Source organism: Artemia franciscana, chromosome 20, assembly GCF_032884065.1.
Source record: "Artemia franciscana chromosome 20, ASM3288406v1, whole genome shotgun sequence".
NCBI lineage: Eukaryota > Metazoa > Arthropoda > Branchiopoda > Anostraca > Artemiidae > Artemia > Artemia franciscana.
The window spans coordinates 4,850,343-4,876,141 of NC_088882.1; the positions used below are offsets into that span (position 1 = coordinate 4,850,343).

General features: G+C 34.1%; 1 protein-coding gene across 1 annotated transcript in view; it reads right to left on the reverse strand.

Moving 5' to 3' along the window:
* Positions 1–3,933: 3,933 nt before the first annotated feature.
* The window catches only part of LOC136040348 (multidrug resistance-associated protein 1-like), a 137,701-nt gene continuing 115,835 nt past the window's right edge, over positions 3,934–25,799 (reverse strand). Inside the window, exons 21-25 of the mRNA XM_065724593.1 lie at positions 20,759–20,908; positions 11,466–11,624; positions 9,351–9,517; positions 5,531–5,725; positions 3,934–4,130 (exon numbers count right to left, since the gene is read on the reverse strand). Of these exons, the coding sequence (XP_065580665.1) occupies positions 3,998–4,130; positions 5,531–5,725; positions 9,351–9,517; positions 11,466–11,624; positions 20,759–20,908 (804 nt within the window). The 3' untranslated portion in view covers positions 3,934–3,997. The remainder of the gene's footprint in view (positions 4,131–5,530; positions 5,726–9,350; positions 9,518–11,465; positions 11,625–20,758; positions 20,909–25,799) is intronic.

Consider the following 25,799-nt stretch of genomic DNA (forward strand, 5'->3'; position numbering starts at 1 on the left):
AGATATATATATATATATATATATATATATATATATATATATATATATATATATATATATATATGTTTTTAACTACGTAAAACTTGCGAATATACAACATTCTTTGCTGTCCCATTGTCTGTGCATATAAATAGATTGTCAGGTTTACCGACTCTTGAAGATGCAACATATAATGGTCCATGGGAAAACAATCCGTATTCAGATCTATACCTCATGATTCTAATGATTGCCCTTGAGCTTTGTTGATGGTGATTGCTAATCGACCATTCCCTGAGTCGCCATCGTCATTTATATATCCCCCTGTGCACCCCGGTGTCCCCTTTGTAGTTATGTCCCTGTGTCCCGGTCGTCATTTATATTCCCTGTGTCCCGGTCGTCATTTGTGTCCCGGTGTTCCAGTCTGTGATTTCTCTTTGAGTGTCCCGGGCGTCATTTATATTCCTTGTGTCCCGGTGTCCCGGTCGTCATTTATATCCCCCTGTGCCCCCCGGCGTCCCCATTGTAGTTGTGTCCCTGTGTCCCGGTCGTCATGTATATTCCCTGTGTCCCGGTCGTCATTTGTATCCCGGTGTCCCGGTCTGTATATACATTCGTTTTTTAGTTTTGTTTTTCTCCTTTTTTTTTCCTTTTTTCTTTTTTTTCTTTTTTAGTTTATTTAGATTTTTAGATTTTTTAGTTTTTTTATTAGTTTTTAGTTTTTTTGTAGTTTTTACCATTTTTTTAGTTTTTTTAGTTTTTTTTTTACTTATGTCCTGGTCGTCATTTATACTCCCTGTGTCCCGGTCGTCATTTGTGTCTCGGTGCTTTGTTGATTGCTAATTTATATTATATTTATATTTATATTTTTTATATTTATTAATATTTTTTTAGTTTTCTTTTTCTCTTATTTTTCAGTTTTTTCCTTTTTTTTAGTTTTTTCTTTTTTAGTTTTTAGTTTTTTTTTGTTTTTTACCTTTTTTTAGTTTTTTTAGTTTTTTTAGTTTTTTAGCTTTTTAGTTTTTTTATTAGTTTTTAGTTTTTTTAGTTTTTGCCTTTTTTTAGTTTTTTCAGTTTTTTTAGTTTTTAGTTTTTTACCTTTTTTTAGTTTTTTTTAGTTTTTTAGCTTTTTTAGTTTTTTTCTTTTTAGTTTTTTTTTGTAGTTTTTACCTTTTTTAGTTTTTTTTCTTCTTTTATATTAGTGTGAAACAATTCAGACATCATATGCGGACAAACACGACGTCACTCGACAGACAGACAGACAGACATAACCCACAAACAACTTATTTTTATATATATTTATTCATATTTTTTTAGTTTTCTTTTTCTCTTTTATTTTTCAGTTTTTCCTTTTTTTTAGTTTTTTTCTTTTTTAGTTTTTAGTTTTTTTTAGTTTTTTACCTTTTTTTAGTTTTTTTTAGTTTTTTTAGTTTTTTAGCTTTTTTAGTTTTTTTATTAGTTTTTATTTTTTTTGTAGTTTTTGCCTTTTTTTATTTTTTTCAGTTTTTTTTTAGTTATTAGATTTTTACCTTTCTTTAGTTTTTTTTAGTTTTTTAGCTTTTTTAGTTTTTTTTTTCTTTTTAGTTTTTTTTGTAGTTTTTACCTTTTTTAGTTTTTTTCTTCTTTTGTATTAGTGTGAAATAATTCAGACGTCATATGCGGACAAACATGACGTCACCTGATCCATCCACAGATCCACACACAGACAACTTATTTTTATATATATAGATGTACATTTGATTGTTTTTTGTTTTTTTGCAGTCCAAAATTTATAAGATTGCTTTTTGTAAATTTATCTTAACTGTTATAGTCTTAACTATATTATCTAACTATTAAATAATTTATTAGTTAACGCTCATTTTGAATATTCTTTTTTTCTACGCTTACTTATTTAAGTTACAAGTAACAAGCCTACATATAAAATTTTTAATTTGATATTAAATGCTTTTTACTAAAGGGTATGCTGGCTTCTTTTAAGTTTAAACATCAGCAAGTTAGAGAAAACATATTTAAACTGATTCTTGGTGATATTATAAGATGAAAGTGGCTTCCTTGGACACATTCTGCTCATGGAGTACTCCAGGAGTCCAGAAAAAACTGACGCGTGGGATCTTTTACGTCTGTGGAACCACTTTACGTCCAATATACCACGATAATTGGTAGAACTCCCTTCAACCAGAACATATTTGCTACTTCGTATCTTCGATTATGGCTTCAGCTGACTTTTAAATATACTTGAAATAAACTGATACCACCAAACTTGTAGTATGTCATTGCTACAGTTGATGATGCTGATATGACTATAAACGAAAAAAGAAAACGGATTCAACTTTTTTCTGGTACTTGTGTGTTATTTCATTGTCCTTGTTTTATTTAAAAATCTATCAAAAAGAAGTGAGTCTACCAATTTCATTTCTGAAGTTAAAACACAACTGAACTTATTTGATGTGTATGAGCAAAAAAATCTGAAGAGAATCATATCAAATACTTAGTCTTTTGAAATTATTAATTTGGTTATTTCAACAAAGGAACACAGAATATGGGGTATTTTGCTATTTAAGCTATTTTAATGCATTAAAAAGAAATAAAAAATACCGAAGCTTTTATTCTTCTGGTAGTAACTATAAACAGAACGCTTTTTAGCATGAAATTATTCAATCATCTCCTTATGCATTCCTACATTTTACTTAACCGAGCTCCGATCCTTTTTTCTACGCTTGGATACAGTATCTCCAGATTGGCCATTTATAATTGTTAATTTGGCTATTTCAACAAAGGAACACAGAATATGAAGTCTGTTGCTGTTTAATTTATTTTTATGTATTAAAAAGAAATAAAAAAAATACCGAAGCTTTGGGTCTTCTGGTAATAACTATAAACAAAACAATTTTTAGCATGAAATTATCCGGTCATCTCCTTATTCATTCCTGCATTTTACTTAACCGAGCTCCAATCCTTTTTTCTAAGCGTGGATACAGTGTTTCCAGATTGGCTATTTTTTAGTCAATTCACCCGAGTAGCTGATTTTGTTATTGTTAGTTTCGTTTTGGGTAATGAATGATGGGTGTAGATGGAGACAAGTTGAAAATAAGAAGCAACAAAAGGCATTGCATAAAGCCTTCCTTATAGTTTTTCCTAAGCTGTGGAGGGGGAAGGACAACGACTTCTGCAAGTTTTACTGTAAAAGAGAAAACTAATTCTTATGTTGAAAGTGTACTTTGAATTTTGTTGGTACTAAATTTTAGCCTAAAGTAGTTTCTGAAACTGTAACTCTATATTTTACGGTCTAACTATCAATCAGATCATCCTGGAACTTTTCTTCAATGATAAAAGTGAATAAGAACCAAAAATAGTAAATAAAGAAAAAGCGAAAAATTCATAGACAGCATCGACGATTATTTTTTAACGAGAAAGATCATGTTTTTCCGCTGCACAACCAGTGGCAGTTTTTTTTTTTTTTTTTTTTAACCCAATTCAACCCATGTAAAAGCAAGTGAGTATTTCTCTTAAGAATTTTTTACAATATTTTGTATTGACATAAAATAACTTTATTTGTACATCAAAGATTTACCAACCAGCCAGTAAAGTTGATTTTGAGAACATAAGCAAAATGCAAGGTAAAATTATGATCAATTATATATGAAGCCTCTTCTATTCTGGGGAACTATTATTCTATTATTAATTTTTCTAATGTTATTATTTTAGCATTAAAATTATATTACTATAATATTACTTCCTCTTCCACTATTTCTTATTGTCGCAAAGGCACGTTACGTTCTCGATGCTCATGGATTTACAGAGCATGGTAACGCTATGTTATCTGTTTGTGCTATTAGATGTTCATAGGTTGCTAGGTTTTCAAAAGATATGGATTGATCCCGGTTTGTTCCGTGTTCGTTAGGATAAATTAGCATTATATTGTCAGGATTCAATCCAAGTATTAGGTTTCAACTGAAATTGAAAAATCCGAATTTTTATTGAATTTTCATGGTTTACAAAAATAGCATGTAAATACTCTATGTTATAAAGCTTCTATTTCGGTCGTCAGTAGGTTAGCATCTTTCGCCATGCCAAAAAACATTGATGAAGGGTTGTTTAGAAGATTGGCAGGGGAATCGAACTCCTTCAACTCTCCTTTATCAAGTACCATAACTCTGTAAAACAAAATTCTTATATTAGCTGAGTATGTAATGATTCCTTTTCAGGAAGACAGAACTAGCAAAGGTTGCAGAAGAAGAAGAACATATAGAGACTTGCAATAAATTCAGTCGTATTTAGAGGTTCTTTGAATTAAAACATATTACGTTAAAAACATATTATATTACGGAACATATTATTGGTTCATTAACCTTATTTTAAAATTGATATCAATACAGCATTCACAATGGTGGAATGCTCCCCATAAGCATGACGAAAACAAATTCTTAAACTACATTGGCCTGCAATTACATAGAAAAAGAAAACGATGAAAAATCGTTTTAAAGGCCAAACGAAAATACCGAGGAAACACACAAAGCGAATATTTTGAGAGAACAACTGCGCGCACAAAATAATATAATCAAGGAAAATGCCGAAGAAAAAACCGAAAAACGAACGCCGAGAATCAACAAATCCAATGAAAAAAACAGCCAAAAAATTAAAAGATAGATAAAATTCAATAAAAGGCCAAAATTGATAAAAACTAAAATCAAACACCTAAGAACTGTAAAGTGAGTTTACTCACTTTAAACTTATTTTTATTTATCCTATTATGTAGATTATTTTTTCCTCATTTTTAACCGAGGTTGAATTTTTTATTTTATTTTGACGCCTGATAAAAGCAAAGCTTTTTAACTGCATATGAAAGTCTTTTGGTTAAAAGTTTAATTTTCACTGTCCTCTCCTTGGCATTTTTAAATATGGCAGGCTGGCCAAATCGATGCTTAAGCCTGTCCAGAATTCGTCATTAATTTTAGTTATCATTGATCCTTATAAAAGTGACAGCAAGTAAACCTTTTCCAACTTTCATTAAAATGCTTTTTCACCTGTGTTCTGAACAAGGTGTCTGTCAAATCATAATCTGTGTTGACCAGTGTTTCTTTCTTTCTTTCTTTCTTTTTTTACTTGTCTTATGATTTGTATTTTATGATGAAGAGAAGAAAAAAACCTGGATTAAAGTAAAAATTAGTCCCAATTTTTGCTTCCTCTTAAAGACACATATCGGCAAGATATTTTATAGTATTGTGTCAGTATAAGGAATTTTGGAGCAAAAATTTAGAGGCTCCCTGGTAGTAAAACTACAAAAACTCATAGCTCCTTATTAGGAAAGTTTCCCTAGTAAATGTGAGCAGCCTGTGGAAACATTTCTTTTCAGAAGTTTATAACACCATCTCTTTTGGAAAAGAAAAAAGGAATTTTTAAGCGTATGATTGAAGAGGAACAAAGAGAACACATCAAAGGGAAAAGCGATGCTATTCCAATGATGACAATTTTCATTAATAATAATGATATATAACTATTACAATTACATAATTATATCAATAGATAATTATCCGGGGATAAATAAAAATCCTACCGATTGCTATCCATGATAGTGTTTAATCTGTGCGCTATTGTGAGTACAGTACAGTTCACAAATTCTTTTCTAATTGTTGCTTGTATAAGGTCATCCGTTTCCAAGTCAACTGCAGCAGTGGCCTCGTCTAGTATGAGGATTTTCGTTTTTCTAAGTAATGCTCTTGCTAAACATATCAACTGCCTCTGTCCAACACTGAAACGAAAATCCAGAATAGAAAAGGTGCTTAACGGATGCTATTAACCGTTATGATTGAAAAAAGGGGTATGGGGATTTTTATTTAGTTTTTTTATTACCTGTTTGATAAGAGATTGCAGTTCTGGTCGTTATGAAAAATGTGATGTCGTTATAATGATTGAAAAAAGGGGTATGGGGAAAAAAAATACAAAATACACGGATAATTAAACAAGTAGATCTTAAACGGAATTACATTTTTGGTAAATAAGTCTGACAGAAATCGAAATCTATTTTAATAGCCTGAAAGTAATTATTGAGCGGGATTTTTATTTGGTTTTTTCATTACCTGTTTGATAAGAGATTGCAGTTCTGGTCGTTATGAAAAATGCGATGTCGTTATAACTCACTGCTCAAGCAAATCAATCTTCATCAGAATAACGAAATCAAACTAAGTAAAATCTATCCTCGAGAATAATTACTTACTTAAGTCCCATTCATCCTCCAGGGACGTTTTGGCACCCCTCCTTTCCATGTTTCATTTACCAAAGCTCGATATTCTACTGTGTCTGGTGCACTTAGCAGATCTGGACATTAGGATAATACGCCGTGGGTCAAAGTTGTCAGTTATAAGGTCATCCTCTCGACTGATGTCCTAAAACTGTCCCTTCAAGTGAAATCTTTGGGTAGAGGGAGGAGTATTATTTTCTTGATACGCCCGAAGCAGTGCAGTTGCTGTCTTCTAACTTTGCATATGATTTTGTCTGGTGACTTAGGTCTTCTTCTGACTTCTTCATTTATGACACGGTCAGTGTATCTAAGCTTTGCTATAGCCATGAGTTTGAGCCGGTAGGATCGAGGTTCTGGCCAGGGAATTATCCAGCGTTAACAAACTGCCAAGGTAAAATGAATCGGTCCACTATTTAAACTTGCTAACCATTGATTGCTACAGATAGAGAGTTTGAAGTGGCCTGGCATGATGTAATCACGGCCTTAGTTTCCTTTATAGTAATCTTCATCCCAAGTGGTTTTGCTGCTTGTGAGATGCTACCTGCCTATCTTTTTAGGTCTTGGGTGGTATTAGCTAGTTGAACAATGTCATCAGCATACGCCAATTCGTCTAGTAGGATCCCATTTACTTTTTCCCATACTTGGCAGGCATCAAGGAGAGGAAGACATGCAGAAAAAAGATAAACAAATATGAGGAGAGGGTATTTATTAGCCTGAGAAATGAAGGACTCGGGAAGTTGTTGACAATTCATCAGAGAGCCCATCAATAGTCAATAATTGGCTTTTGTACTGATCGTAAACGCCCTCAATTATTCTGACAATTTCAACTGGAACACCGTAGTGTTTTATAATGTGCCACAAGTCTCTCCTCCAACTGATGTAGAAGGCCCGTCAAAAATCAATAAATAGTTTCTAGAGCTCTCTATTAAATTCAATGTATCATTCCATCAGTTGTTGAATCGTAAAGATATGATCAATACCCTGGTTGAAAACTAGCTTTCACTGGCAATAAAAAAAAGGATAAAAAAGATTTGTAACGCTTTGGATTTGAAGGAAAATTTATTTTATGAGGAAGAATTAGTGACGGTAATAAACGGATTAAAAAATAACAAGGCCCGAGGTGCTGATAGTGTGGTAAATGAATTTTTTCAATATGGTAGTTATGAGATTAGAAATAAGCAATTGAAGATTATGAATAGGATTTTTGAAAAAGGGGGGATATCTAACAATTTTAGGAGGACTCTAATTATATACCCTCTAGAAGAAAGTTGATAAGACTGAGTGTGCTAATTACAGAGGCATTAACCTGGTTTCTGTAGGAACCAAATTACGTATGATGATACTTTTTATGCTCTGAGAGGCTTGAGGTAAAGTCGAAAGAGAAGGACAGTGTGGTTTTAGTAAGGGCAGTGGATCTACCAAATTTTCTCTCTTAGATTGACAATTGAGAAGCACCTGATTCATCAAACACCTTTAGTCTTAAGTTTTATAGATTGTGAGAAAGTGTTTGAGTTGGCTGATAGAAGAGCTTTAGCGAAGATCTTATCCTTTTATGGTATACCAGATAAATACATTAAAGTGATTAGTACTATTTTCGGGAATAACAATGCTGCGGTTAAGGTAGAGAATGAGATTAGTGGCTGGTTTCGTATTCAATCAGGAGTTAAGTAGGGTCACTTTATATCCCCATTTATGGTGATCATTTTGATGGAATTTGTTCTAATTAGCACAGCAAAGACAGTGGGAGAACACGGAATCAAATGGAGAAGTAAAACTCTCCTAGAATTACATCATGTTGATGATTTAAGCTTTCTAGATGAAAATGTTTGCAAAATTAATGAACTTTCAGAGGTTTTACAAGTTCAGGGTGCAAGAACAGGTTTCAATATTATTTAGGAAATGAAAATGAACGAAAATGAATGATTTAAGGAAAATGAGAACTTCTTGGGTGGGTGTAAAAAGAGAGATTTTGAATATAGAAAGGAGGAAGAGTGTGTGTAGCTGTCTTGGCCTCCTGCAGCAATGTGCTTCAGTGGGTTTTTAGTAGTAGTAGCAGTAGAAAGAAACATTGATACTTTCCAGTAGCATGAACGGTGATTGCTTGAATTCTATGGAGGAAGATCTTTGTCCTGATTCTTGCTTGGTGGCCTGTCAGGCTAATAGGGCGGTAGTTTTTATACCCTTTTCTCAAGCCCTTTTGCGGATCGGGCTTATGTCCACCTTACACCACTGTGTGGGACATATGTAGTGGACGAAGTTGCTGACATAACAGTTGAACCCATATTTATCAACTCTGCAGTGACACCACTTGGTCACGGAGCTTTCCCTCGTTTTTCGGATTCTATGGCCGCTTTGGTCTCAGATCATAGTGATTGTAGTTGGGTGTCATCTTTTGTGATTGTTAAGGAGATTAGGATGCTTTGGTCTGTTAATACTTGTTGATTTATTTTCTACTCGAAGTTTTCCTTCCATTGGGCGAGATTTGTTATTATGTCATTAATTTTGTTCCTCTTGATTCCCCAGGTCTATATAGAGGAATGTAGAAGTCTTTCTCTCAAGAACTCTAATGAAGGGACAAATTTACCAAAAAGTTGGAACTCACTATCGATAGTCTTGGTAATATAGGAGAACAAACTAACAAATAAGTATAAACCAACTATTAGTATATAAATCAACTAATAAGCTATAAACAAATTAATTAATTTCAATAGTGGTGGATTCATCATTATTTTAATGGTCGTTTGTAAGAACTAGAAACAATTTCGAGTTTTAGATATTCTTAAAATGAACGGTAACCAAATATTAAAAGAAAAGAAACGGAAATTTCTCTGAGAGCGAAAAAATTGAAGTGATAGACAAATAGCACTCTCTGAAGGTGTAGCGGACTTCTAAGCCCTCAAGAAAATATTTTTCCTTCTCCAGCTTCAGAGGAGCCCAGATGTTATCCATGGGTTCAAAAAGCGATTCGAAAACATACACTTGAAAGAACCTAAAATAGTGTTTTCTTTTTACTGAATTTGGTCCAATTTAATGGCAAACCCTCAGGTATAACATTACCAAATTTGACTATAAACCTGTTCTTCTTATTGATCTCTCAAATATTTGTTAATGCCTTTGCTATAATAAGCCAGTTTACCTTAAGTTCTCTCCTCCTTCGGCAACTTCATGCGACAGTCCGGCTGTGAGTGATTTGGCAAAAGATTTTAGATGAGCCAATTCTAAGGCTGTCCAAAGCTCCTCATCTGTGTGCTGCTCAAAGGGATCAAGGTTGACTCGCAGAGTACCAGAAAACAGGACTGGGTCCTGAAAAAAAATGTGAAAAAGCAAGTAGATACTTTTGTGGTGAATATCTCAATATAATTCTTATTACTTATTAAATTGGTTTGGTAGTACTATTTGATGCATACGCACAAACTTTGTCAGGACCAAGTGTTCTGACCCTTGAGCAGCCCGCAAAACGGTTAAAATTTGATAGGCCTCAATAGCATTGATGATTGGGGCTTGTTTAGACGAGGGAAGTTACGCTAAGGGACAAAATTCCCGACATATTTCGCATGATGCAAAAATCTACACTTTAAAGTAAACGAGGTATTTTTTTTTAATATATTGGATTCTTTTGATATTTCGTGGAATGTTTATTTTTCAAATACAGAGGGGGTTAAATTTGTAATTTTTTAAACTTTGACAATGAATATTACAAAAGAGACATTTTTCAATGAAAGTAACTCCCAAGAAATATATTTATTCTAAATATAGAGGGAGGGGAGGTAGAAAAATCAAGGGGCCATGTGTTCCCACCAAAGTGGCACCACTGGTCCGAAGTACAAACCAGGCCTAAGTTAATTTAGGCTTATGTACACCAAATTAGTCTTTTATGCTGATATCAAATATTTAAATTCATTAATTTCAATTTGCCCATCAAAACCAGAGTTTAAATTTGCAGTCATCACATTTATTCATTTATTCATCCACAGAGTCTTGATGTAAAACCTACTTATTAGGCTGCTTTTTTATCTTGTTGATTCATATTATTTATTGAATCGATCAGTCATTTTATTCATCATAGAAAGAAATCTAGAAATCATAGATAGAAATCATAGAAAGAAGATTATTTGGCCGATGAAGAGCGGCTTGTAGGGGGCCTCAACATACAATAATAACAAACAGAATAAATATGACAGATAATTATTTAAAGCGATAAACTAAATCACAAAATACACAAAAAAGAAAACAGAGAAAAAATATCAAGAATAGACACTAAAATACAGTATAAGCACTAATAAAAAAACAAAGAAAAAAAGACAAGATATAGAGAAAGAACAGAAAACAACGAAGGCCTGGTCATCACTAAACCATGATCGAAAAAAAAAATCAAGAGTGAGGAGGATAAAACGTAGGAAGGTTTCTGAATACAGTTTTAAAAGAAAAGGAGGTGTCATTGAAATATAATCCCGAAGTGAAATCGACAGAAAAAGACAGGATTTCTGTGGGGTCGTCTGTGAACATTTTGGAGTAATAAAGGGCCATAAAGAATAAACTAGTAATGAGGAGTACTTGCGTGATGAGGACAGGGTAAACAGAGACTGGGTACGTGGTAGCAGAGTTTCATGGTATGCAAAGCTATATTTAGGTTTTATTTAGAAATTATATGCTAAGCCTGTATCTGTGCAAAGGTCATCCGAAAGGTAAAACACCTTTTTCATAAAATAATGTGTCTTGCTATGGAGCATTTATACCCTTATCATTTAATAGTTCCTATTTTTTGTAAATAAAAACTATTTCTCACGGCATTAAATAAAGTAAATTCATGTTCCTGTTTAGCTATGTCTCAACTTTTTCTCATATAATTCTGAGGGTTTTCCGTTTCAGAAACATCTTAGGGTTATAAAAGGGAGGCTTAATACTTAGGGAGCTTATAATTGAGCTTGTATCAAAGCTTGTAAAGCTAGTAATATTAACATTTCATACAGGAAAAATAGAAGAAGAGTGAAAGAATCAACAGAAAAAGAAATTGTATTTATACTTTTGTGGAGCCATGTGACATTCTTGCGACAGACAGGAAAATTGATTAGATCGGTTTTTTAAGTCATTTAGTTCCGTCAAATGATCATTTTTTTCAACAACAATTTAATCTTTTGTGGGTGAACTACTTTTTAGATTATCACCTGCAAGGTAATAATCTGGAAATACAATCATCTATATCCAAGTGTTAAATTCGACTTTATTCAGTACATTATGGAGGTGTACATACCTGCGGAATTATAGTGAGGTTCAACCTGAGTGAATGTAGTCCAATTTTTGTGATATCAACATCGTCAATTACGATGGTTCCTCCAGCTGGTTCAACGAGCCTGAACAAACCAAGAGTCAGAGATGATTTACCAGCTCCTGTTCTGCCAACAATACCAATCTTAGGAAAAAAAAATAAAGAAACAAAACAATAAAATGTTGAATATAAAATCGGCTAATAAAAACAACTCAGAAAAAATAATAATACTACTGCTACCAACAACTCAATTTAGAGGCCAACTCACCTACGCACGCTCCTCTTCCATCCCAATCTAGTCAAAGCCTCCCTTTTTACACTCCTATTTTCCATGAATCTTTCCGACGAGCCCGACAAGGGTGATCTTGGGCAATTTTTCATCCTTCATCCGCAAAACATATCCTAGTCATCTCAAACAATCTCTCATTATAGCCCTAGGAAGCAAGATTGAGCCACGCTTTTCGTACACTTTACTGTTTGCGATATGACTAGTTAGTCGGGTACCCAAAACAATCCGTAGGCAGTTTCTCTGGCAAACATATAGCAAACCCTCTTCCTTTTTGGGAACTTTCAATATCTTCACTGCACCCATCGTCTTTACTAATAAAACTACCTATGCAAGTGAAGCTGTCCACTTGATTGATCTTCTCGCTAGCCAACATTACATATTCACTTTCATTTACTCCTAGCCTTAACGACTTAGTCTTCTTAACATTAAACCTATTCTCGTAACAAATCTATTCTGTTCTTACACCCTGAACTTGCAAAACCTCTAAAAATTCATTTCTTTTGTCAACCTTTTCATCTAGGATGCCGAAGGCATCAGTAAACTCTAAGTATAGAAGAGTTTTACCAAATTGATCCTGGGTTCTCCCATTGCCTTTGCTTCCCCCTAAGGGTGCTTGGTAATTTTGACACTCCTCTATTATTGAATAAAAACAATTTGTTTTTTCAACTTCAAGTAAGGAGTGACATTAAAACTTAAAACGAACAGAAATTATTCCGTATATGAAAGGGGCTGCTTCCTCATCTCTTCCTCATCATTTCCCCTACTCAACATCCCACTCTTTACGCTAAAGTTTGACTCTGTCACAACTCTACTTTCCAAAACAATAAAAAAACTTTCAAAAACTAGCGTAAAGAGCAAGGCGTTTAGGAGGAGACAACCCCTTTCGTATACGGAATAATTTCTGTTCGTCTTAAGTTTTAATGTCGCTCCTTACTTGCAGTTAAAAAAAAACTTTCTTTTTATTTAATTCCTGAACATTTTTGAATTAATGCATGTTTTGATTTTGGCTCACCACACATGAATAATTAAAACGAAATTTACATATTAATTGTTTTTTGGGCTAAATGGTTTCCTCATAGTTTTGATCGGACGTTTTTGATAAAAAAAGGGGGCGGGGAGGAGGTCTAGTTGCCCTCCAAATTTTGATTGCTTAAAAATGCAACTAGAACTTTTTATTTTTTACGAATATTTTTATTATTAATAAATATACGTAACTTACAAATTAACTTACGTAACCATTTTCTATATTTGTACATTTTTTTACGGATATGAGGGGGTTCGCCCCCTTGTCAATACCTCACTCTTAACACTAAGGCTTGAATTTTGTCCAAATTCTCTAAGAATGACCCCTGAATCACAAAGGCCGTAGAATAAATAGTAGAAATTACTAAAAATACTTTAGCGTAAAGAGCAAAGTATTGCGGAGAAGACGACCCCCCCCCTATATACGTAATATTTTCTGTTCTTCTTAAGTTTTAATACTACTCCTTACTTCGAGTTGAAAAACTTTTTTTATTGTTATTATTTTTTTTTCAAATAATGCAGAAAATCCTGCGCCCCCTTCATGGAAATCCTATTCCCTCTTGATAAATTCCTACATGAAAAGATCCTCCCACGTAACCCCATCCTCCTGACCCACTCCCACACCAATGCGAAAAAGTCCCCTTGAAAACGTCTGTACACTTCCCTATAACCATTACTATAAGTGAACAATGGTCCAAGTTTGTAACTTGCAGCCCCTCCCCGGGGCCTGTGGGGGGATTGAATCGTCCCCAAAGACATAGTTATTGCGTTTTTCGACTATGCTGAACAAAATGGCTATCTCAAAATTTTTATCTGGTGACTTTGGGAAAAAATAAGAGTGGGGGGGCCTAGGTGTCCTCCAATTTCTGGTCACTTAAAAAGGGCACTAGAACTTTTGGTTTTTGTAATAATGAGCCCTCTCGTGATATTCAAGGACCACTGGGTCTACAAAATCACCCCTGGAAAAAAAACAAAAAAAAACAAAAAAACAAATAAACACGCATCCGTGATCTGTCTTCTGGCAAAAAATACAAAATTCCACATTTTTGTAGATACGAGCTTGAAACTTCTACAGCAGGGTTTTCTGATACGCTGAATCTGATGGTGTGATTTTCGTTAAGATTCTATGACTTTTAAAGGGTGTTTCCACCTTTTTTTCTAAAATAATACAAATTTTCTCAGGCTCGTAAGTTTGATGGGTAAAACTAAACTTGATAAAACTTATATATTTAAAATGAGCATTAAAATAAAAATCTTTTGATATAACCATTGCTATCAAAATACCGTTTTTTATAGTTTCGGTTACTATTGAGCAGGGTGGTTCCTTACTACAGTTCATTACCGCAAACTGTCTGATTATTCTAAGGTCGATATCTCGAGAGGCGATGTCTGCTCGTTATTAGTACCGTTGGCTACTGTGGCCAACTTGAATGATGATATAGTTCGGTACATGGAGAGGGATTAGCCACCTATCAGACTATGCCTGTTTCTGGTCGAGACAGGATTGTAGTGATAAATTAAAGTATTTTTTTTCTGCCGGAAGCAAAGTACAAAGTTGAAACTGAAAACGGTGAAAAATTAAGGATACACAGCATATGAAATATAAATTTAATTAGAACGGATAAACTGACAGATGGTTTTTTTTATGTTCTCAGAATTATACAAAACTATCGCTTTACTTGAAAACAAAAAATACATAGGATTTTTGTTTGGTAGAAAAAACCCTGTTACAGATTCTTTTTACAGTGTAAAAATACAGCACTTTAGAAGCTTTGTATAATTTTCACTTTGCTGTATCTGAAATGGGCACATTTTGCCCAGTCAAATCACTGTCTCTCTTTATAATTCTAAAAAGGATATTTTATGATTTTTTTTTTGACGAGACACAACTGAGACTGTCCTGATAAAGTTAGGATTGTAGCTTATTTCAACAATGTGTCATAACTTGAAATTCATTGTTGTATACATAGAAATAACTAAATTTCCGAAGTTTATGTTATTGAAAAAAATGAATTTTCTCTTTTATAAGAAAAAAATTAGCGTTTCTGAGCTTATGCCACATTTTTCAGGGAACAGTTTCAAACAAACTTACTTGTGATGTTTCCTTATGTTTATAGAGTTCTGACAAACTAGCTATTTTTTTTGAAACTATATTGATTTTTTTAAAAGATTAGAACTAACTGTAAAGTAAAACTTATTGATTTTCATGGCCCGTAAAAGACTATTAGGAGCTTTATAAATTAGCCTTTTATTTTCAGCATGCTACTTAAGTATTTTCTGCTACTAGTCTTGTTTTGTTGAGTCCGTTTTATGTTTTCAGTAAAGCGCTAGTTTTGTGCGATCCTAAAAATAAAACAATAAAAAATCTTCTGTCATTTTGTTTGTCCTAGTTTATCAATGTTATATAGGCTTGTGAAGCAGAAAATTTTTGTTCCTTTTAAGTTTCAACTCCACTGTTTGCTCGCAACAAAAAAAAACATTTTTTTTAATTAAGCCTTGCTCATTTTTGATTTTAGAAAACAAAACAAAGAAAACACTGTGCAAATATAGGTTAAACTTTCTAAAATGGTCTAAATTTGATTTCTACAAATGTACCACCTTTAAAACTTTCACACCATAAAGGTCACTCAGTCTTATCACTTGATAAGAAAACAAAGGAGCCGAGTTCATTGCTCAATTGCAAAAATGTCCTCCTTCATTTTACATCTTAGTTGATCGGGTCAACATTATACATTACTTTTTTTTGCTATTTAAGATTCTTTTGCTCCTTAAAATCTGTCAGTTAAAGATTATATTTTGCTGCTCCAGGATTGGGAGAGGGCGTTGTGAAGGTGATACCACAAGAAACGGGCCCTTCTATGGGTAATACCTTAATAAAAAGAAAGTATTACCATTTTCTTACTTTAGACTATTTCCAAACTATGGTTACGTTTCAGACCGTGCATCACCACCTTCGTCTCCACCTCCCCTATATAGCCCTAGCTGTATGTGAAAAATGAATGAAAATTGCATTTCAAGGAGGAGGGGCTGTAAGTTTCCTGTGTGAGGGTATACTTTCATTTCGACCCAACACTATTTTGAGGGGTTCTAGGCACTTTTTCAGTCAAGTCGAATTTATAAAAAATATTTAGATACAAAAATTAACTTTTAAAAGAGCACGAAGTTACACCCAAGAAATTATCATCTCGCGAGATGGCACTCCAAATTCTACCATAAGCACTGATAAATCTTGCCCAGATAGCGGCGAAGAAAAAAAAAACAGAGAAGAAGCACAAAAAAAGGACGCATCTCAATGCTACCAGGGTAAAATGTGATTTTCTTTGTTGTTGAAGTTGGGGGGCTCTAAATTTATAATGTTGTAGATTTGTTTCTACTTACTTGACATATTTACTTAGCGACTTTTTAAACTTTTGGGTTACTTCAGATATAACACCTAGAAGTGCCACTTTTGGTGTCATGCGACACTTTATGACGGTGACATGAGAACAAATTTATAAATATTTCGTAAATATGAAAACTGGCTTTTAAATGAAATCCAAACAGCTCTCTATGCTGGTGCAGTAGCCTGTTAATTTTGTTTAGTCACTAGATGATCTAAGAAAAATATTAAAGAGGCTTGGAAGGGGGAATATAGAAGAAGGGGGAATGAATACCCCAGGCTTAGGGTTTTTAACAATAGAGAATATCATACTTTGACTTAAATCCCGTCCGGCTTTTGTGGCTGTATTGGGGCTTCTTCTCTTCTGAGAAAATGATGAATGTGGTGACGGTAGTTCGGTCTGTCTAGCACTAGACCAAGTAGCTGGGGAAGGTTATGGGCCGGGAAGTTGTCGGTCCATCTCTTACGAGGTCAGCCTCTAGGGCACGTGCAGTGACCTCGTCCTTCCAATGTGATTTTTGGAAGCTGGTTGGCCGACACTCGCTGGAAATGGCAAAGACAGTGGAGTTGCTGGCTTCTGACCCGGTCCATGATGGTGCGGGGACAACGGAATAGTTTTCGAGGTCTTCATTTGAGACTCGGTCAATGTAGGTAATCCCTGTAATGCGTCTAAGGCATTTAGTTTCAAATGTGGAGATTCTTCGCTCATCATCAGCCTTTATTGACCAAGTTTCGCTTGAGTATAAAGCAATTGCGATTATGAGAGAGTTGAAGAGTCTCACCTTCAGAGAAGTTGACAGAGTCTTGTTTTTCCAGATCGGCAAGAGGTTCTTGAAGCTGGCGCCTGCCAGGCCAAGTTTTCGTTTGATCGATTTCGAGCAGTCGTTATCAGGAGTTAGGAGGCTCCCTAGGTAGACGAAGGAGTCAACATTTTCTACTGGCTCTCCTCTTATTGTTAGCTGAACGTTTTTTGAAGCAAGGTCTTCAGACACCCGCATAACCTTGGTTTTGGCTGTGTTAACGACCATCCCATAGGCCTCGGTTGCCGACACTAGTTTGTCGGTGTCAGCTTAGAGTAGATGATCTTGACTGTTGAGTTTCTCGATGTCATCTACGTACGCCAATTTATCGATAAGCTTTCCTCCAATTTCTGCACCGTCAACAGTCTCGGCAAATGATAGCACTGGGTTGAGGAATAGGTTAAAGAGGTGGGATAACAAGAGGCAACCTTGAAGAACGCCCGCCGATGTCAGAAACCCCCCTGTCAATCCCTCGGACGATGGGACTTGGCTGACGAAATGTGAATACATGTCTCTTATTAGGATTACTATGTTTTCAGGGACTCCGAAGTGTAGTCCCTGAATATCAAAGTGGTCTTTTTATTCTTTGCATTCCGGAAATGGTACCCAAAGTTGTATTTCTTGTCATAATTAATAAAAAAAAAAGATTAAATGTAAAGATTTAACTTTTAAATGCGCACTTAAACAATTCTCTATCGTGCTGCAATTGTCTGCTAATTCTGCTAGTCAGTAGATGACTTATTAAAAAACATTTAAGGGTGTGGGAGGGGAGATTGTAAACCTCAGGCTTAGGGTTTTAAGCCATTTAGTTTATGATAGTGCCCTGTGAATTCTTTCCAGACTTCTCATTCCAGAAATTACACCCCGGGTGCACTTTTTGGGTACCATAGGACGCTTTTTGCTGGCGTTATCGATTCAAGTTTATATACACAATTAGATATTATTTTTTTTCTAGTGACCCCTTAGACAGCTCTCTGTGACGTTCCGTTGCCCCGCTAGACACGAATGTCCAAGAAAGGGGTGCTACCCTATTAACCATATTTTGAATGGTATAGAAGGGTTCCAAGTGATTTATGGTTATCCCAATTTAAAGAAGGGAGCATATTTTTGGAAAAAGGTCTGGTAGGCTAAATTACTTTATTTAGGGTTGATCAAACTGGACAGAAGAAGACTGCAAATGTGAATAAAGACTCCCAGCTTTCTACACAGTAATATTTAAGGTCATGTAATTGAAGGATGTCGAGGAGCAGAATCGGTCCTCCAAAAAAGATCAGTCGAAAATTAAAATATTAGGGGCTGAAGTTCATAACCTCCTTTTGTATTTAAGGTTTTCATCTATATAAACGAATTCAAGATAATGTCTAAGGAGTCTCGACGTGCGGATGAATAGCCTTTAACCTTTATGCTGTATTAAATAAAAAATAAAAAAAACTTTTTTCAACTGAAAGTAAGGAGAAACACTAAAACTTAAAAAGAACAGAAATTATTACGTTTATAAAGGGAACTGACCCCTCGTCTACAGCTCTCTCTTTACGCTAAAGTTTTTTATTACTTTTAAAAAAGCTTCTTATTGTTTTAATTAAGCGACCATTGTGTTTCAGCAGTCGTTCTTAAGGAATTGGGTCAAAATTCGAACGTTTAGCGTAAATAGTGAGGTGTTGAGGAGGGAGCCATCCCCTTCATATACGTAAAAATCTCTGTTCATTTTAAGTTTTAATGTTGTTCCTTAATTTTAGTTGAAAAAACTTGCATTCTTTTTATTTAATTTCTGATAGTTTTTAAATCTGGCCTCACCTCCACGGAAAAAAGAAAGTAAGACATGTAAAAAGAATCTTGTATAGGAATGCTGACAAATTCCTCCAATGTATATTTTCCCTGATAAGTTCTTGCCCCGGAAATTTATCTCCTCATGGAGAATTCTCTTGTGGATAAATTTCCAGCAGAAAATTTTTCCCCCTCCACCCGAAAATATAACCATACTTCCTGATAACACATATTATGCGTAAGCAATGGACAATTTTTGTAAGTTAAAGACCTTCTTCTCTGGTGCTGTGGGGAGTCATGTTATATTCAAAGGTATGGTTATTGGGCCTTTCAACCATGATGAACAAAATGGCTATCTCAAAATCTTGAGCAGACTATTTTGGAAAGAAATCGGGAGAGGGGGCCTAGTTGCCCTCCAATCTTTTTGGTCACTTAAAAAGGACAAACGAACTTTTAATTTCCTTTCGCGTGAGCCCTTATACCGATATTGTAGGACCACTGAGTTGATGCAATCACCCTGGGGAAAATAAACAAAAAAAAATTAAATAAACACGCATCAGTATATTCTGACAAAAATACAAAATTCCACATTTTATGTATTTAGGAGCTTGAAACCTCTATAGTAAGGTTTTTGGATACGCTGAATCTGATGATGGGATCTTTATTAAGATTCTATGACTTTTAGGGGGTGTTGTCACTTTTTTCTAAAATCTCTTTCAGGCTCGTAGCTTTAACGAGTAAGACTAAAATTAATGAAAGTTACATATATAAGAAATGAGCATAATAAGCCAATTCTTTTGATATATCAATTAGTATTAAAATTCTAATTTTTAGAGTTTTTGTTACTATTAAGCCGGGTCGCCCCCTACTTACAGTTAATTACCACAAACTGTTTGATTAAAGTTATCAACTATCCATCCTGCTAAGCTAAACCTTCAAATTTTGAGTGTTGCCTATTTTAAGGGTATACTTAGGGTTTTTGGCCTTTTTGAACGGATTTGTTGGTCTTTTTTCGTAATGTCTTTGAAATACTCATATATCAAGAGAAGTTTAGGCATACAAGGGAAACAACAGTAAAAATCTCGAGCAAATAAGAGTAAGTAAAGCAAAAAAACAAGGGTAAAACAAGGGTCAAAAGTAAAGAGAAACAAGAAGAAAAATACAGGTAAATGATAATTGAGATAAACATGTTTGCTGAAACTTACAGGTTAAAGAAATAGAGCTTTTATTTCTGAAGAAATAAAGGTTTGAAATTAACGCAATATTCGTTGACAAGCAAAGAAAAACAAAAGTTAGAACTTAATATTTCAGACTAGTTGTGCAGCAAAACATAGCAAGTCCATTTATTGCACTTCATTACTTGTACTCGTTAGAAGTAGCAGATCCTTCATATCCAGAAGTCCACTTAATTAGTTTAGGAAGAAAGTTAGAACAACAAGACAACAAATAGGGTCATCAGCAATCAACATGTTCTTTCTAAGTTAAATAAATCCTGATGACTTGAGTTCTTGGTGATTAAATAATAAATTCCAAAGTATTATTATGAACTTTTTACAACAAGTTTCTAAGAATATTTTCCATGTTTCCTTATACTCGTTCTCTCTCTTTCTCTCTCTCTCTCTCTCTCTCTTTACCTCTTTCTCTCTCTTCTTCTCTGTATCTCTCCCCCTCCCCATCTCTTCTCTCTCTCTCCCTCTCTCTCTCTCTCTCTCTCTCTCTCTCTCTCTCTCTCTCTCTCTCTCTCTCTCTCTCCCTATCTATTCACGCATGAATCTTGCAATCTCTTTGTATGGTTTAAATGTATCTTTAACATAAATTTAATGCGTATGATATTAAGTATCATTAACTCTCCCTTTCTGTTCATGTATGAGTCTTGCAATCTATTTGTATGGTTTGAAGTATCTTTAACATAAATTTAATGCGTCTAATATTTAGTATTTTTTAAAGCATTTTTTTAGTTGCAAAAACGCAAAAAAAACACGCACACAAGAAGCCTTAGTTTCATTGAACTTGCTAAGCTTACCTTTTCTCCACCTCGAATCTTACAGCTAATTCCCTTTAGGACTAGTTCCAGTCCTTCTCTGTACCTGATTTGCAGATTCTTAAACTCAATATTGCCCTCTTGAGGCCAGTCTTTTGAAGGTCTTTTTTCGGATATATCCCAAACTGCTTCCTAAGAAAGAAAAAATAATTGTGTTGTTAAAACAAAGCAAGTTCACCCACAAAAGCATTGCTGTCTATAGAAAACCAGCTATTTTGTACCCTAACTATTCTATTTGTCTTGAGGAAGAGAACAAATTTAAATGACCCTGGGGAAGATAACTCTTTTTTTTAATGTGAGCAAAAACTCTGTATGTTTATATGTGTATTGGGATACCAAGTGTATTAAGAAGGCTTTTGGGAAATGCTTTTTGCTTTTATCTGCCATCGGAATGGAGTCATTTTTCTTTTTTCCTATCGTTGTAAGAAGTATTATTTTTTTTCTTTCTTCACAGGAGTGCTAGTTTTTCCGATCATTGTAATAATTGTAATCGTCTTCTGTCAAATCACTATAAATATTTTCATAATTTCTTTTATAATATTTTTGTCTATCGAGACCAATTTCGGTACCAATCCACTTACTGCTTTTTTTAAGAAGGGTTCCGATTCAGTACAAATTGTTCTAACCAAACAGAGGGTTTCTCTTTAGTTCCACCCAAAATTACATCCAAAAAATTCTGATCACTGAAGATTGTATTCCGAATTCTACCATAAGCGCTAATAAATATTATTAATGTGCATCTTTTCACTCTTGTTTGCCAAATCACTTAAATAAAAAAATCTTTTTTTTCTTCGCTTACTTATGTATTTCTTGTTGTAAGCTATCCATTTTCTGAAATAAAAAACTTATATTTCAATGTTATGCAAAAAATCTACCTACCACCATTAAAATTTTGAGTTTGGTTCATTTGAACTGCAAAACGGTACTTACGTGTTATAGCGACCATACTTTTTTCTTGAACTGTAATGAAATCGGTTTTCTGTGTCCACTCGAAGATAATCAGCTTAGCCTGAGCAATATGAACGGTAACTATGCACATATATTTTAATTAAATATTGAAAATGTAGAGGTGGTTAGCTATTTAATATAATTTGTTCTAAATGGCCTGCTTTTCATAATTCTCCGTTGTATTTTCCATAATTTTGTTACGAAAGAATTCTATTTTCTTCGTATTTTGGTGTGTTTCCTTACGATTGACCAAACTTCACTTCTTTGTTGTGGTCGCTATAACATACAAATGCCTTCAAAACTTTCAAATAGAATTTTTTACGTGTATTTTGCTGATTCTCTTTGCAAAAAAGTCTATCATTAGGTTTCGGCTTGTACTCAGTTCAACACCAAACCAACACCAAAAATATGTTACAATTAGAATAGAAAAAAGATAAAAAAAAATATATCAGTCCCTAATCTAAAGTTATGTTTTAAACAAAGTAAAAATTAATAGATCATCTAAAAAAAGGTTATATGTTATCAGCTAACTTTACTGCAGAGTCAGTTTAATCATCACGGTAATTATTATACGGTAACTATTTGTTACGAACACATTATCAAGTACAGTATGACTAAAAGGTATTGCAAATAGAAGTCTACCAATACAGGGTATTCCTATTAGTTGCAAAGACAAACAAAGAGCTTGACGAAACTGACTAATACAAAGCGAATAAGTGTTATAGATAGTAAACTTATTAACTTCGGGTTGGATGCATTCTACAGATCTTAAGTTTCATTCTATGGGGATTAAATAGTTCTGTAAAGGAAAAATTATTCAAACTTCGTATTTTGACTCTTTTCAAGACTAGGTATACCGTGATGTTGTAAATACTAAAGATAAATTCATCTGCAGTTGTAACCAACTGTGTAACATAAAACGGACGGGATTCAACATGAAATTTACAGATCAAAGTCCTTCAGGAATATTGAGTCATCTTAGAACCACACGAAGAAAGTGTAAAAAGAAAAACATTCAGAGACTATTCAGAGAATATGTAACTATTCAGAAAATCTGATATTTATAATAAATGAAACTTGATTTATGTTGTATATACAACATGCAATGTTGGAGAAATCAAGTGATTAATCGATCTGTACAAATTTTTAATGATGAAATCTAGAAACAGTTTTAAAGGGATAACTGCACTAGGGAATATGTTGTAGATAGATTTGCAGTGCCGAAGAAAGGTATTTTCAAGCCTCTTGCCAAGCAGTCTTCTACTTTATGTAGTGAGGGCAAGAAGTGTGTCAATGCACTTGACTTACAACCTTGACAAACGATGGACGGAGTAACAATAAGATGTCAGGAATAGGGAACTGTGTGCAGTTTTAGAGGACAGTCATCAATGCCTCATCAAACATTACATTTAATGGAAGCAGATAGCATTTTCTGGTGCTACAGCATATCCTACTAGTCTTATTTTGTATTGTATGGAATGTTTCTTAGTAATTTTTGGTAGTCCCAGTCAAACAGTTCGTCGTAACGAAAAGCATGTCAGGAACAACAAAGCTTAATAGTAATCGAAACTCTAAAAAACGGAATTTTTATGTCAACAGTGTATCGAAAGAATTGGTTTATTATTATGCCGATTCCGAATATATAAGTTTAATGAAGTCTAATTTTGCCCATCAAAGGCTAATAGCCTGAAAAAATCTGCCTGATTTTCAAAAAAGAGGTACGCATCCTCTAAAAGTCAAGGAACCTTGATGAAAATCATATTATCATATTCAGCGTGTCAGAGAATCCTAATATAGAGGTATCAACTCTTCATCTAAGAAAAGTGTAAAATTTTACATATTTTTTTTCGTGTTTATTTGTTCGTTTGTATGAATGTTTCCCCCGGGGATGAATAGCATAGAACCTATGGTCCTGGAATATTTGGAGGGGGCTCATTCAAACAGAAATTAAAAGTTCTAGTGCCCTTTTTAAGTAACGAAAAATATTTTAGGGCTGCTATCCCCCCTCACATTCCAAATTTTCCCCCAAAATTCCTTCGAGCAATATTTTGAGATAGTATATTGTTCAGCATAATTGAAGGGTCAAACAACTATGTCTTTGGTGATGAAATGACCCCAAATGCCCTTGTGTGCATGAATTTTTCAAGGGAGGGGGTGAGTTTTCTGACAAAGGGAGAATTCGCAGGGAGTTTTTGCAGGGACAAAAGAAGACAAAAGAAGTTTTCGCAGGGAGAATTTTCCATGGGAAGGGAAGTTTTTTAAGGGGGGGGGGGAATTTTCCTTGCTAAATTCTCACGGACTGAATTGCCAAGAGAATTTTCTGTGGAGATTGAGCTGGATTTCCCGTCATTATAATTTTAAAAATTGATCAGAAATTGGATAAAAAACAAGTTTTTTTTCAACTGAAAGCAAGGAGGAACATTAAAACTCTAAAAGAACAAAAATTATTACATATCACGGGGGACCACCCCTCTTCAGTACCTCGCTCTTTACGCTAAAGTTTAACTTTTTGTCTTAATTCTAAAAGAAAAACTCCTGAAACACAAGGGTTGTTTAATTAGAACAACAAGAAGCTCTTTTAAAAACACTAAAAACTTTAGCGTGAAGACCAAGGTATTGAAGAGGGGCCATATCGGATAATAATTAATAATTCCAAATATTGGGGGGGGGGTTGTACCCTCCTTAATACCATTCTGTTTACGATAATACTTTTAGCACTTTTAAAAAAGCTTCCTATTCTAATTAAACGGCCTTTGTGTTTCAGGAGGGGCTCTTAAAAAACTGGGACAGACAGTCAAACTTTATCCTAAAGAGGAAAGTATTGAGGAGGGCACTACCAATTGTTATTTGGAAGTATTATGTATTAAGGGGGTCACAACATCCTTAATACCTCGCTCTTGATGCCGAAGTATTTTTTAAAAAACTTTTAAAAGGTTATTTTAGTACTTTTCAAAAAGTTGCTTTTGTTCTAATTCAACGACCCTTGTTTTTCAGAAGTTCTCCTTATAGAACATCCCCTCTAATACGTAATAATTTCTATTTGTCTTAATTTCAAATGTTGCTCCTTACTTCCAGTTGAAAAAAAGAAATCCGTTTGTTTTTTAGTTGATTCAAAGAAGGGAGCAAGTTTTGGCAATAGGTCTTACGCACAGCTTAATTTAGGGTCGATCAAACTTTGTGAAAGAAGGGTGTCTATGTAAAGAACAACTCCCAGGTTTCAACACAGTAGGATTTAAGGTTATACAATCATAGGAGGCTTAGGATTGGAATGGGCCCTCCAAAAAATGTTAGTCAAAAATTAAAGTCTAAGGGACCAAAGTTTCAACTTCCCTTAATTTTTAAGGGATTCGGGTATTTTCGAAGACCAAACTGCCTTTCTATGACCTACAAGTAACAGATAAACTACCAGTTTTCGAAGACCAGTTTCGATAAACTACCAGTCCCTATTGAAAAAACAGAATTTTTCCCTATTGAACTGTTATTTGTATATCAATTTAGGATAACGTCTCAGAATCATTGATTTGAAGATGAATAGCTATTAACCTTTATGCTATATCAAAGCTAGAAATTGTCCAACCAAGAATAAGGCCATTTCTCTAACTCCTAGACATCAACTTGAAAGGACATATAGAAAATATTAAGATATTTGTTCTGTAAGACGGCGGCATGGGCTTTTGTGCTATTGGCAAAATGATGAGAGGCTTCCCTAGATTGTTCACTACGTTGCTTTTATGTATTAGGCACACAATTTGAATTAAAAATCTTGCCTTGAGAGCCCATTCTTCATTAGATCAGGAAGTAAAAGTGTCACATATGACCTGAAGCTGCACTCTCTTTGAAGGTGTTTCAATAATCACACGTTTTGGGTCCTTCATTTCTGTAATTTTAAGTTTTTATCTCTCTCTTTAATAATTATGTCAGCACTTAATGTCATACCTTTATCCCCATTTATTCTAATATATTATTTAGGAATAAATTGCAGCAATATAATAAAATTATAAATATAAAATTCCATATTAATATTAATTTTTCTTATAATTTCTATAAATTGTAACTAAAACTGAATACAATAGCT